Genomic DNA, 12701 nt, shown 5'->3' with positions numbered 1-12701 from the left:
TTTGAGACACTGTAAATTGGGACAGAGCGAAGAAATGAAAATGTTCAATGAAATATTTTTAAAAAATCCCTATTTTAACAATAAAACAATTTTGTTTAGTCCACGCAGGCGAAGCCACAGACTTAACTTAGCAAGAAATAATAATATAGCAACACTACATTTTTTGCGTTAACATAGGTATTCTTATTATGATAATATATGTAAGTAAATGATCGACAATCAGCTTACGCAGTTCTTTATTCCATGAAAAACTAGACATATTTTCCTAGCTATGATAATTGTAGATAATATCTTTTTTCTATTCCACATACATATGTACATTGCACATACATTAATTATTCTTGTTATATACATTGTAGTTAAGCATATATGTCATTTAATTAAGGATAATTCTATAATCATTTATATTAAAGCCTCATTTTTCTAAAGTAAACTTGAATACTACAACGCTTGACTGCAAAATGTGGTGGTTTTGGGTTCTATACAATTGAGGGGAACGAATTATTTTTACTCCCCTGCTCCGGAAAATAAAGTGCGGCGTGGGGTTCCGCCGCTTAAGAAGCGGATGGTGCACGGGTATAGTGTCTAGTCACTAGGCTCTCTGTCTGTCTCTCTGTTATACATTAACCCCCTCCCTCCACAAACATTCTGTATACTGTTATATTTGTTGTATACGTGATATTTCAACTGCCTAATTATAACGGTTATGAGATATAGGTGATAGACGGACTAACGTACATTTTAGACTTTGAGCACGAATCCTAAAAATTATCTAAGCATAACAAATAAAAAAAATTGTAATTACTCAAATTATTTTGTAACATTTAAATAGATGACTACAGACTTTATACGAGTAGGTACTATGAACATATTAAAAGCTCCGATAAACAAAAAGAACAGTGACTCAATATGTTTTTATAAGGAACCAAATATTCCACTTACGATTTCTTAGTACAAAACTATTAAACTCAAACAAATGTCAACTCAATAATGTTGATAAAAATAAGTAAAATTAAATAAAATAAGAATAAGAATAAATAATATGAGGTGGGCGTTTATTACTATAACACTATTTATAGATTACTAAAATAGTTATATCACGTTTTATTTTTTATATAAAATAGGATAAACGATACAGTCTGACTGTAAGTGCAACGGTTGTAGATTCGATTCTGACTCTTGTGAATTATTTTTATTTCCTTGCTCTGTTTGACAGCCAGACACATCGCCGTGTTGAGTAGCGCCAAGCACAAGCAAGAGAAAGAGAAACACTAGGTAAAATACGCACCTGTATCATCATAAATGACCAACGAAGGTTGAGAGTCCTTTAAAATGTGGCTTATTCTTCCTTGTGGGAAAGTTGGTTCCATAGGGACGTACGCTGCTCCCGCTTTCCAGGTGGAAAGAAGGGTTATTATGGTACTGAAATAAATTGTATTTTAATTAGAATAATAATAGTTAAAAAATATTATATTACTGAGGTGGTCACAAGTGTGATGTGTGATGTACAGTATTTTCGTTTTCTTCATCTTGGTAACGAATCTCAACACACAACTCAAGAATTTGGCAAAAAGTGTAAGATTAGTTCCCTATGCGTAACCTGCTATATGCGTGATACAGCGTGAAGGAAGTAAAATTAGATAATTATGAAAAAAGTAGCTTCACTTCAGGATAAAGCCCTGAATAGCGGAGCAATACAGTCTGCATTCTCCACTTTTAACCGGAAGTTGAGACCTTCCCTGTTGTTTGGAGGGACTTAACACTGTGAGGCTATGGAGTATTTAATAGAGATGGGCGTTATAATTTTTTTCCGCTAACGGTTATGAAACCGATATATGGTTTTCGTATCGATATCAATAACGGTTATCAGATATCGTTTTTTTTTTCGACTTGTCAATAAGCGCAATCATAAGTATAAAATTATAATATAATAATAAATATATTTAATTAGTATTACATAAAAAATGCTTTATAAACTATAAACATAAGTTAAAAAAACAATATTTAGTAATTAGATTGAAATAATGTTAAAATACAAAATCATATTTTAAATCCAAATTTCTACCTTATTCATTTATTTAGAAGTTCGATTTCATAACGAAGAAATAGTAACTAACTAAGAAAACCGCCAAAATATGAATCTGTTAGTTAGTTAGCTATCGGATATTCGCTTCATTTCTTTTACACCCGTGAAGAATATACCGATAGAAAGAGAGGTAACGAATATCAGTTTATTAGATATTCGCCTTATCTCATTTACGCCCGTTCGGAATACAATACATAGAAAGAGAGGAAGTTACTTTCGATATAAAACCGTTTGACGTTTCAGAAGTTTTGCGTTATTACGTTTTTGTTCAGATCACAGATATGTTGAGTTTTAAGTTTCTGTAAAAACGGTTTCTAAAAACAAATATCGATATGTTATGTTTTTCTTAACATATCGGTTGTAAGTTACTAATACTAGTCAATGAATTTAGTTGAAAAATTAAAATTCCTGTATATATTTTCCCAATTTTTTAATGTCATAGAAACGGTGGTATATAATCTATGAAAATTATTCTACTCTTTTATTTTCCTGGAATTAGAATCTTGTGTTATTAGGCATGCCCCACGAAGTATAACCTGACACACTATAATATCTAAATATAATTGTTTTATCATTAACATTACAAAAAACTTAAGTATATTTTAATAAAAGTTTTTGCAGTAATCATCTGACCTTTAAAATGGTCAAAATGTAACATTCATTTTAACGAACTAAATATATATATTTACCTATTAACTGATAATTATTTTCTATTTTTATTAACAGACAAACCGCAGCTTTGAACGTTGCCGTTAACAACCCTGGTCTCGCCACTCACACTACGTTCTCCCCTTTCCGAACGAATTAGAGACATTATAATATGTTATACTTCTTGGAGTATCGTTATCGTAATTATACGCTACATTTTGTCTTGGTAGAGCGGAGAAATGAAACAGGCCCATCAGTAGTTGCTTTCAACGCAGTTCCCAGCCCCTATTGATTTGGCTTACATAATAATAAGGAAAATATATTATTTTTTTATTGAGGCCAATCGTGGCGCAAGGGGGACCAAGCGTATGACTGTAAGCGCGACTGTAGCTTCGATACCCGCTCGAGGAAATGAAATATTTATAATGGGGAGTGGTATGTCTTAGCAATGGGCTCCCTCTTTCTATCCTACATGCGGGATACTGCGTGAAACTAAAAAAAATAGGTTTTTCACTTACTTGTGTGTAGGCTTCATACAAACAGCGATAACATAGTCCTGGTCACTATTGGGACCGGTGGGCCGCGCGTGCGCAGCTATAGCACGGGCCATAGCGTTGCTGCGGCCGTCTAACTCTGCGTAGCTCACCCGTGCATTACTTGTTTCATCTGAGTAAATAAAAAGGAACTTACTTAAAATATATGTGTATATATTTTATATTTATTATTAAAATATATATGTATTTGAGGCCGGCGTGGTCTAGTAGAACAACACTAATAAAAAATTGTAGTGGGTTCGATCTACACTTGGTGGAACGATTGTATTTTAATTAATTTTCAATACTCCGCTTTGGTACATGAATAAAATATCTTAAAATTGAATGAAAGTGGAAAAGTATTCCACAGATTTTAGGGCTTTGCATTTTATATACATCAATAATCAATATTGATAAAATTAAAAGTAAAATCCATTTAATGAAATCTAACAGTTATAATAAATCTATAAATTTTATCGAACTAAATAATATGTTTCAATTATCTTCAAAGCTGGCCTGGCTAGCGTGGGTAAATAAATAATTTATATATCTAATAATTATTACCTATTTCAGTTCAAGTACGTACCTAGCCTCAGTTTAAATTGAGAGCAGGAAATTATTACTGCTATAATATACAACCCTATTTTCGCAATCAACTTGTTTGTAAAGGAATTTTGAAAGGATATCAAGGATGAATGTCGAGGAGGAAGATATAATATGGATAAGAAGGAGGATGGATATAAGGTTGTCATCAGTTTTTGATATTTATAAAGCCTAAGGTTTATTTTTTGAAAAAGTGGGGAAAGGAAGTGGCTCCCTCTAGGTAGAGGGAGCCACTCGACTCGTCTCGTACGTACAGTACATACAGCGTCAAGCCGAAAGAAACCAACTTGGTTCATTTTTATCCTGTCTTAGGACGACCTAGTGAGGTCGCCTCTGCCCTCCCAACTGTATACAGATATAGCGTGAAGCAAAAGGTAAAATACCTGAGTAATACTTAATTAGAAAACGTATAAAAATTTTAACGTAGCAAGATTTGAACCCGCGTCCCTTTAGAAACCGTCCAAGCGCTCTAACCAACTAAGCCATACGTTCTCATGGACCTAGGTCGAAATTCTTATACGCTCGTTACAACTTATTAATGATGTTATCTCATTTTTATATGTTTTATAATTGAGTATTTTTTTTTAAATGTCGAATAATACATTAAAAATGTTAAAAAAAAATACCTGAGTAAATTAAAGCTGTTCTGTCAGCGGCGCCCATACGTTCCAAATGCTTGGTGAGCGGCGCCGCCGGCACTGGGACCCGCCTGCCGGAGACCACGGACACTCGTGGTATAGAACCCATTGCTTACCTGTTGACAAGAGAAATAAATAAATCAAAATACATCAAATTTCATCATCATGAAAATTGTTAACAAATAAAACTTGTTTTTTTTAAATCGTCACTGACTCTACTTAAGTGAACATATTTAATGAATGTCTCTTTATACTTTAATGTAATAAAGTAATAACCATAATTTTGTTAAATTCAAGCAAAACAAAGTATTAATTCAATTAAATATTCATCTTATCTAGAAACGCAGTTAAGTGTATGATTATATTTAGTTTAATAAAAAGAGTCTACGAACGGCTAAGAATACCAAATAGATTTTTTGTGCATTTTTTGTTCGTCTGGCTCGTAATCTTTTCTTAGATCTAGTCCTTTAATCTAATTTTATTAACGCATTGTTTAACAATGATGTAATTTTGACTATATATTATTTTAAAATGAAGATACATAGTAAGTATAGTAAGTATAGACTGGGCTAGTCGTGGCTTACGGGTTCAAGCATGTGACTGTAAATGTAACAGGTTTGTTCCAGCACTAATATAATAAAAGAAATATTTTCAAGAAATATTTAACCCAGAATACCCTTAGAATTCGGCGGAAAATAGAAAACGCAAGTATTTAATGAGGAGTGTCTTAGCACTAAGTTCGCAGGTTCTCTCTGTCTACCCTGCTATTGTGGGATACCAGGAGAAACTTAAAATAACAAAATAATTGCTGTCCTATTTCATCCCTATCCCTATCTTTAGTTTAACATAAATCTGTATGTATATCATCTTATTGGTTTTCCATTACATAGTTGAATAACTCAGTATTAGATCAAGTATTTTTAGTTGGCACCTCCGTCCGTCGAGATGAAGTAATTGGTACTATTTACTGACAATGGAGCTAGCTAGCGACCCGCATGCAAATAGAGATATTTTGTTATTCAATGGAAGTCTATTGTAATTTCGGATTGTTTATTTTTTATGATTATGTAGGTTCGATTATGACTCATGCGAATTATTTTTATTTCCCTACTCTGTCACACATCGCTGTGTTAAGTTACGCCACTCAACAAGCAATATCCTTGATAGTATATAATATTTCATTGATAGAAATAATAAGAAACTTATATTTGTAGTAGGTACATTTTAAATTAAGTGCATATGTCCGAAAATTTATTTTGTCAGTATTAATAAGTTTTAGTTCTCGCTGACCTGCATTCCTAAAATTTGTACGGAAGCACTCGCATGCCGGGAGCGAGTCCGACTCGTACTAAGAGCATTTTGAGTTTGTTGCAGTTTTATCTGGTATTCAGGTTCATCTCACTTACGTCAAGATTGTGACATAAGTAGATCAATTACCTTCTGTAATCTGTGCTACAAGAAGTAATCTTTGCAGTTCACTGAAGGGCGAGGGCGAAGAGCAGTCATATAAATAACAGATATAAATCGTTAAAAAGTGTTCCGTACGTTTATAATGCAATTAAAATAAATAAACAATATTTATAAATATAGATATGTGGCCGTCGTGGAGAGTGAGTTTGAGAACGTAGTAGTGGTTTCCAGTCCCACTCGTTGGAATCAAATATTAAATATTTTCATTTTCTGGCTCTGGTAATGCAAGGTACGGTATTAAATTCCGTCCCTCAACACGCAATGCCTCAAGAGTCCGGTGGAAAGTCTTGAAGTTTCCACGTTTCTTCCGTTGATTTGTGTTTTAAGTTAAATCTGTTCTATTGTCAATTGAATCCACGCCATCCGGATTAATGATTGAAATCGCTGACTTTCAATTGAGCAATTAAATAAAAATATGCACAAAAATGAAGAAAAAAGGTAGAATACTTTGATTTTCTAAAGCTGTCACATTAAAACTAATATCTATCTACCTTACTGTTAATAGAACTAATTATAAGAAATACTTTTCAGAAAACATAAAAATGAAAACCTAGCGAAATTTAAATCCACACCTATTCGAAACCGTCCAAGTGCTATGACCAGCTAAGCCATACATTCAGAAAACGATGAAATTTTTATATATTTTCAATAAAGCATTTAGAAAAGAAACCTAAGTATGTAATAACACTTGAAAATTATACAAAACCAATTATATTTCTCAACTTTTTAAATAAAGCTCAAAGTCATTTATTGTAGAGTGTAAAGCTGTGAATTTAGTGCCTCGTTAAATATATTTATTACCTTCAATAATATTCTTATCATTTAAGTTTAACAAGATTATTTGGATAAAAAATTGTCATTTTTAAAAGATTTATTACATACCTAAAATTTTTATTGACAATGACTTTATTGCAGATTTAGCAAATTGAAAATTATAGATATTTATTAATTACATAAACAACAGTTAGATTGTCTCTTAGTGTAGTAAAAGTTTATATTAAACCATATTTTTTTATGTTTGAGGATTTTACGTGCTAGATATTTTAAATTTATTCAAAGAATTGTTTTATTTAACTGACCAGAGACAATTTAAATGTTTTTTTTTTGGTTATCCACCAATAACATGTTATTACAGTCTCCATTTTTATAAGATTAGCTTCATAATTAATTTAAAATTCCAAAAGTTTATTTAGAGTCTAGGAATGGGAGACAATCTGATGCAATAAACCAGTAGTTAAATATCATCAAGACAAAACAAAAGGAAGCAAAGCGCGCACATACTTCGCTATTATTATAAGTAGATTTTTTTAATATTTTTAAATTATTTAACTCAATCCTTGTATTATAAGTTTGGTTTATTTATTCAGTAAATGCAGTTATGAATATAAAATTTTATAAGTTCCTGGAATCCGCTACTCAACACGCACTGACCCGAGAATTCAGCGGAAAATGGGGAAAGTAATTGTCTTATGTCTGAGTCAGTCTGAGTGTCTCAACACTAGGTTCCATTCTGCCTATACTGTAATGTGCAGGATATAGTGTGAAGCTAAAAAAATAATATGTTTTTTTATATAGAAGAGTATAATGTACTTTAAGATAGCAATGTCTTGTAGTGATAATTGTAATGAGTAATAACAATGAAGTTGCCATTTTATTATTATTGCATTTATTAATAGGCATATACTGCAGTGTTGACTGGTTTTATTATTATATGCAAAACGTAAAAAAAATACATATTTCAGTTTACATCAGTCAATCTGAGCATGACATTTAGAGCTTAAAAACAAAACAAAAATCGAAAATCTGTCGGTTCGGAGAAACAGAATAATTTGTAACTACGTTGTTTCTGCCATCTCAACATGCTATATTGGGTTATAATACAACATATAAGAATACCCAATATAGCATTATAATATTTAACATTTACAGACGTTTTAGATCGTGGCACACTAACTAGTACATCTATACTTATAATAAAATCGTAAGAGGGTCGGTGACTGTACTTGGAAGATATTTAAAAAAAATGTTTTTGGCAACCTTTATTAACCTAATAGAACCAAAACAATGATTTTTAAAATTTTTATCTTTGCGTTTGTTATCGCTAATCTCGCTCTCATGCGGTTTTCACTATTAGATTTTGGCAAGCTTCTGAAAACATATAGGGTTTATTTTATTACAATCGGTTCATAAATAAAAAAGTTATATCAATTAAAAGTACTTTTGCTAATTGCCGTAACAGTTACTCGTATTTTATACAAGTGTTTTACTGAATTGACTGAATTTTTAGTTTTCAATTTCTATATTAATATTTCCATTTCAAGCGGGCGTAGCCCCGCACGGGCCCGCTAGTTTATAAATAATTCAATACTATAACTTCTACATTGTTTGCTTATTTGACCTACGAGTCCTTACAATAATGTCACATACCTAGGTGCATTTGACAACAATTTCCTATCTCATAATTAATACTGGTTGCATTTCAAATCGCATTTATTTCCTACACACCTGCACAACCTGGGAACCTAGTGCTTAGACACTCCTCTCCATTCTCCATTATAACACTTTGGGTGACCATTTTCCGCCGAATTCTTGAGACAATACGTGTTGAGCGGCAGAAATTAACGTCGCCCTTTGCTTCGTTACCAGAGCGGAGGTAATTAAAATATTATATGTATATTTCGTTACCCCAAGAAGGAATCGAACCCACAACCACCGTGTTTGCAATCTCTCTAAGCTCTGCCTTCAGTCCATTATTTTAATGTAAGGAAAAAATAATTGAAATCAATGGTTTTCAATTATTTCCTCAACTCACGCATAGGTCACAATTATATACGTAGGTACGAATTGATGAAGTACGTATGTCCAAGCTACGATAAAAATAGAGAATTATCTGAATCCTGTTCTTATGTGCTTAAAGCGACTCGTTGATCTTTTGTAATATCAAGGATATATATTGTATCAGTATTGAATGCTGATCCTTTTGTCGTGTTAAAGCGGATGTTTAAAAATAATTCATAGCTCTGAGTAGGAATCGAACTTACAACTACATCGCTTACAGTCAGATATGTTTTACTTTAGCAAAGTGATGGTTTTATCATTTAAGATAAAAAAAAGTATAAATAACAAAAATGTGTATTTTATCGACTTGACTGATAACTTGCAACATCTAAATATTTCTTATCTTTTATTTTTTTCTTTTTCTTTGTAAAATAAACTAAAGTAGTTTTTCCTATCCAAGTAGTAAGTAGTCAAAGAAAGTAAGTAAATGTAAGTCAAAGCCAACCCAAACCTACGTTACGACTCGTAAAACAGAGTCTAACCCAAAACTTTCATTGGTCTTACCAAACAAGAAAAACATTTTTTTACATTTGTTACGTATTTAGAAACATAAGGAGGTTGCTGAGAGATTTGATATTCTTTTTCCCCTCGTAGGTATCGAACTCGCTACCATGTTTTCAATTAGACACTGTCGACAACACGATACGGCCTCGCCCAGACTATGCCATATACTGACAATATTTTAGTTTAATAGCTTTTTAATTCATAATCTCATTGTTTACTTCCTTATAAGACGACATAATTTAAAATAACTTACAATCAGTATAATATGCAAATTGGTTTCATTGTTTTATTTTCTCAACTAGTGCTTTGTTTGCGGCTTCGTCTGCTTGACTTGCGCTACCGCCTCATATTTAACAGTCCGGCTTGAATCCAATGATAACAAGACACTTCATTCCGCACGCTACACATAACTTTTGAGACATTACGTGTTTGTTCTTTGTCTTCTTACCTCTGCACCACGACGATCAAATAGAATTTAAATTAAACTTATTACTGATTTACATCTAGGAGCCTAAATAATAAATTAAAAAGATTTTCTTAAAATACTTAATTATAGATTAGATACGAAGTAATAATTTTTAAAGCTTATTTCTTATAATAATCAGGAAATAGATTTCTTATTATTTATATTATATATAACTAACGCGGCTTACAGACAAAGCTCGTTTGAACGTGGCGTCATTATAAATACTTACGAGTACTTTGAAAAGCAAATATCAGGTATAAAGAGAATAAAGACTGTAAGCCGGCAGATTGTGGGTTCAATTCCCATTTGAGATAATGAAAATTTTCATTTATTAATCATGAGCGAGGAAATGGAAATGCAATGGAAATCCATTTTCTCGCTCTGGTAGTGATTTATGCCATTACACGCCTTTAATTATTATACATTAGTATAAAATATATAATCATACAAAAGTAACTTCTGTAAAATACTATATTTACTGTCAACACTGTAATAGTATTTCTTTAATTCTATTTCAAGACAATTAGCTTATTAGAGGTCATTTTTATTAAGCACTTGGAAATAATTTTAAATAATTGTAGCAGTAGCAGTTCGGAGAAAAAGTATTAGTTTTCAATTCACGCAAACTATTGAATTATGTTGTCATATAAATTTCTGTGGACATATAGCTACATAATTATCGAAAAAAGAAAACAAAAGGGTGTTATAAGTTAGGCGTGTCTTTGTTTGTTTTTGTGTCTGTTACATCGTAGCTGCGAAACGGATAAATTGGTTTGTATATAGCTTTTTTCGTTTGAAATTTAGCTTAGTGATATATATTGAAGAAAATATATTGTGACATTTGAAGATTGTCAACTCTTTTATAGGTGTTTGTTTACATTGTGGAAAGTCTTGCGTCGGGGGTTTTGAATTTTGAATGTTTTATAATATTATCTATAGTATAGAATATAGATTTAAAATTTCAAAAACAAAAAAAATATGCATCTTTATAAAAGAACTCACAAAAAATATTATTTAATTCCGAGCGATAATTGAATCCGCAACCGTCGCGATTAGAGCCAGCGTCGGCATTTAATAAAACCGTGTCTCTCATTAAAAAAAGAAGTTCATTAGAAATGGCAGAAGAATCAATTAAAACAGTTGTTTCAATTAATTATTTAATAAAAAATAGATCTTAATTATCTAATAATCGATCCATTAAAATTACTTTGTGACAGTGACAGATAGAATGACGATGTTCGAAGATTCCTCAATTAATTCTAGTCTATTGATAGTTTTCTTTTACCCGCTTACAGCAGAATAGGCAGAGAGAACCTGGTGGTAAGACACTCCAATCCCTATTTTTCGCTGAATTTTGGATGAACATACATACAGGTGTATAGCCCTAAATGATAAGCACATTCAATTCCAGATAAGGCACAACTAGAAGGGCACATTTGGTAAGGTCGAGGAACGATCCCCTTCTAACGGACGCGTCGCAACCTTGGTTTGCTTAGAGTAATGGATTACGAAATAACTGTTTACATGAATGTTATTTAGTAGTTACCTATTTCTATAAATAATATAATGAAATTGATTTTAATTAATTGGTTTCTTTGTTACTTAACGTCTGTAATTTATATTAAAGAACGATAATAAAAATATACTTATAAACAAAACTAAAAAAATTGTAAATGCTTACAATTTTTTTACATCTGATGGTACCTAAACTAGGTTTTCCTGCATCGTGGGTTCATATCTGCAGTTTCCGCTGATTTCTGCAGGCATTGTGTGTTGAGTGGCGGAATTCAACTCCGAGCTTGCCTCGATACCAGAGAAAGGAAAATATTAAATACTTCATTTCACCGAGTGGGAATCGCACTCACAACAGCGTTAACATTCTGAAAATACATCATTTACTATAGAACGTAATTTAATATCGTAATTTGTTTTATCACGATTTTTTGCATTTGTTATGTCAAAAAAAAATAACCAGCGGATCTTGTGGACCTGTGAATAATTATTTACATAAGTATAAACGCAGAGAGCGTTTATCTTCGTTTATCGTCTAGAAAAAAATATATATTTAAAATTTTCATTTTGATTTATCATTTCGTTTGAACTCTCACACTATAAGTTTAAAAATACAAACACTTGTGTATTATAAAGATATTAATAAAATAATATTGGTCGATTAAAACCTATATTTTTCCACAAAAACCTTAATATATTCAATTATTCTATGTAACAATGGCTTTAATCATCAAAAGCATTGTTTCTCAGAACATAAAACCTAGAAACGATACATAATTCATTATTTCGAATCTCAATAAACAACGCCTTGATGAATTACTATAAAACCTAATAATTAATTCACATTCCCGCCTTAAGCACGAACTTTATAAATTGTTTTAAAAAATGAATTTGCGTGATTTTAAAAGTATTGAATATGCAAGAATGCTGTAAAATAATAATTATACTCGTACATTGTTTGTGAGAAGCTAACAAAAAACTAAAAAAATAGCTTGAAAGTAGTTTTATAGAATTATTTTAAGAAATATTTGTTTTACATAAGTTACACCTTAGTTCGTTGGCACGATATAGTTTGGTGTATATTTTATACTGAATAGAATAATATATAGTCAAACAAAAAACAGATATCTCTTATTAATTTACAAGATAATATGTTTCCTCAATGCATATATTATGCTCTTATTAATTAATGTCAAGGTTGCTTAAAGTTCTATAAACTCATTTAATGCACTTCATATCTACGGTTTCTTTCAAGCAAAGAATAGACGAGGTGTTAGATTTAGATTTAGTTAGTGGCAGGGTAGGTAGAGGGAACTTAGTGTTAAAGCACTCCACTCCTCATTTTCCGCCCAATTGAGAAGTGGAAGCTGTCGAGCGAAGCGAATAGGGGCGATGACTTTTAG

General features: G+C 31.6%; 1 protein-coding gene across 1 annotated transcript in view; it reads right to left on the bottom strand.

Annotated features, from left to right (window-relative positions):
• e (nonribosomal peptide synthetase ebony) overlaps positions 1–12701 on the bottom strand; it is a 43662-nt gene that overhangs the window by 11168 nt on the left and 19793 nt on the right. Inside the window, exons 2-4 of the mRNA XM_085202918.1 lie at positions 4497–4624; positions 3253–3400; positions 1289–1422 (exon numbers count right to left, since the gene is read on the bottom strand). Of these exons, the coding sequence (XP_085059044.1) occupies positions 1289–1422; positions 3253–3400; positions 4497–4617 (403 nt within the window). The 5' untranslated portion in view covers positions 4618–4624. The remainder of the gene's footprint in view (positions 1–1288; positions 1423–3252; positions 3401–4496; positions 4625–12701) is intronic.

The sequence above is a fragment of the Heliconius melpomene genome, chromosome 19 (assembly GCF_056956725.1).
Source record: "Heliconius melpomene rosina isolate 202511_hmr_F chromosome 19, ASM5695672v1, whole genome shotgun sequence".
NCBI lineage: Eukaryota > Metazoa > Arthropoda > Insecta > Lepidoptera > Nymphalidae > Heliconius > Heliconius melpomene.
Note: the sequence above shows the minus strand (reverse complement) of the source record. Positions and strands in the feature narration are given on the sequence as shown.